The 2611-nt window shown below is 44.2% G+C and overlaps 1 protein-coding gene across 1 annotated transcript in view; it reads right to left on the reverse strand.

Moving 5' to 3' along the window:
- Med24 (mediator complex subunit 24) overlaps positions 1-2611 on the reverse strand; it is a 21617-nt gene extending 19006 nt beyond the window's left edge. The window contains exons 1-3 of the mRNA XM_010620012.2: positions 2569-2611; positions 2163-2365; positions 1998-2080 (exon numbers count right to left, since the gene is read on the reverse strand). Of these exons, the coding sequence (XP_010618314.1) occupies positions 1998-2080; positions 2163-2292 (213 nt within the window). The 5' untranslated portion in view covers positions 2293-2365; positions 2569-2611. The remainder of the gene's footprint in view (positions 1-1997; positions 2081-2162; positions 2366-2568) is intronic.

Consider the following 2611-nt stretch of genomic DNA (forward strand, 5'->3'; position numbering starts at 1 on the left):
CCAAAAAAAAAAAAAAAAAACACACCAAAACAATAAAAAGGTTATTAAAGTATTTCTGCCCTTTCACATTAAACAGCTGACATGCAAGGCCATATTTTCCTCATGTACTTCAAGCAAAATAGCCTACTGCAACAATTGAATGCAAAAGCACATGTGAGAATTCAGCTGTCTACTTTTAAACCACATAGTAAAGATTTGCAAAATGTAAAACAATGTCATTTTCCTAGCATGTTTTGCTCAGAAAAATATGGTTATTTTTCATTATAATGTTATTTATGTTAACACATAATAATAACTTTTAAGAACTTAATAATAATAACTTTTAGGTGAATTTATAAATGTTTGCTCTTGTTACTGGGGATCAAACTCAGGTTCTGGCGCCTGCAAGGCAGGTGGTGGCACCACTGAGCTAAATCCCCGGCCCTATAAGTCTTTCTTAATTCATTTTAATTTCTAAAATGGCTGGGTGTGGTGGTGCACACCTGTGATCCCAGCACTCAGGAGGCTGAGGCAGGAGAGGCACAAGTTTAAGACCAGCCCGTCCCCCTCAAAAAAGCTCTATCTAAAAAAAAGAAAGAAAAAGGAAAGAAATGAAGAGTTCAAAGGGATCCTCACTTTGTGTGGTGGAGCACACCTGTGATCCCAGCATTTGGGACACTGAAGTATATAATGAGACCCTATCTTACAAAAACACACCACAAAAGGGACTTGCAAAGCCAAAATTTCTTCAATTCTTAAACATCACTGGTTACTGCCTCCCAGCTTCTACATGTTTTGTCCAGTTCTACTCAACATTCAGGTCCTGGTTTAAACATCACTTCTTCCAGAAGCCTTTCCTGGAGGGCCTGGGATTTAGCTCAGTGGTTCTGCTGCCTGCCTCACAAGCCCAAGGACCCAAGTTTGATTCCCAGTACCAAAAAAACAAAACAGAAGCCTTTCCTGATTGCTCAGACAGCTTACGTGCCCCTCCCAAGTACGCCCATGGCCCCATACTCAGTACTAAACTTTTATCATAAACTCATCCTGTGACTGATGATTTAGACACCTGTACTATCCATGACATTCGCTGTGCTGTGCTCAACTCGTGTTCAGTTATATCCTCGGTCCTACCACTGTCTCATACATACCAGCACTGGTAAATAGTTATGGATAGAATAAGTGAACGTAGTATTCATCACAACGAATTAAGTTTGTGGTTTTTGTTTGTTTTGTTTTGTTTTTTGAGACAGGGTCTCACTATGTAGTTGAGACCGCCCTGAAACTATGTAGCCCAGTCTGGTCTCGAACTCACAGTGATCCTCCTGCCTCAGCCTCCCAAGTGCTGGGATTACAAGCGTGCACCACCACATGCGGCTATTAAGTATTCTTATTTTACAAGAAAATTGAAACTCAGTGGTGTACATCTGTGATCCCAGGACTCAGAAGGCTGAGGCAAGAAAATCGTAAGTTTGAGATCAGCCTGGGCTCCCTATAGAGTTCCAGGCCAATTTGAACTCTACAAGACCCAGTCTCAAAACATAAAATGAGGGCCAGGGTTTTAGCTCAGTGGTTCTGCCGCCTGCCTTGCAAGCACAAGGACCCGAGTTCGATCCCGGTACCAAAAATATAAAATAAAATGAGCCAGGCATGGTGATGAACACCTGTAATCTCAGCACTGAGGAGGCTGAGGCATGAGGATCGCTGCAAATTTGAGGCCAGCCTGGGCTACATCGCGAGTTCAAGGCCAACCTGAACTACATAGTGAGTGAGACCCATTCTTTTTTTTTTTTTTTTTCCTTCCGGTACCGGGGATCAAACTCTGGTCCTTGCACTTGCGGGGCAGGCGGCAGAACCACTGAGCTAAATCCCCGGCTCGAGACCCTGTCTTAAAAAAAGAAAAGAAAAATATTGAAACTCAGAGGCGCTCTGTTCAAACAAATTCACCTATGTGTGAGCTAGCAAATGCATTCCAAGTGTTTACCTTCCGAACCCTCACTCCTGGGGAAGAAGCCATTTACCTGGGAGCTAATGGCGTACTTCAGGTAAGACAGAATGAGAGGATTGGGTGACGGTCCAATCATGGCCTGCTCCAACAGTGCTTCTGCAGGGGGAATACAAGTGAGACCAAGTTGTACTTGTCTCAGTCTATCCCTCCCATCCTTCCTCCCCACTTCCCTTGAGACCTGCAAGGTTGAGGATGTCCCAGGTAGCTCCTTTGGGAAAGAATTTTTTCATGTTGATGGCCCATTGGTAGTCACTCCAGCGCTCCTTCCAGGCTTGCAAAATGGCTTGCTTCAGGTTCACCACCTTCATGACTTCACTCTGAGGATGTGGGGCCAGGGGCCTTTAGCTTTGATGTGTGAGGAATGGAACTAGAGATGGAGTCCTGAGTAAAAGATTGGGAAGGCAAAGTTACACAGAATGGAGATCCAGGAAGATTTAAGCAACGCAAAGGAACTAGACAGAAAAGAGGGGCAGAGGGCAAAGTAGAAGTCCTGTCAGGGTCTCCCCTCCGGAATCATCCTTCTTTGAACTATGGCACTGAGAAAAAGGTGTCAAAGAAGCTAAAAAGGCCGGGTTTAGGCATACCTGTAATCACTCGTAAGGCTGAAGTAGGAAGATCGCCGCGAGT

Source organism: Fukomys damarensis, unplaced genomic scaffold (genome assembly GCF_012274545.1).
Source record: "Fukomys damarensis isolate Sample0158 unplaced genomic scaffold, DMR_v1.0_HiC HiC_scaffold_13, whole genome shotgun sequence".
Taxonomy (NCBI): domain Eukaryota; kingdom Metazoa; phylum Chordata; class Mammalia; order Rodentia; family Bathyergidae; genus Fukomys; species Fukomys damarensis.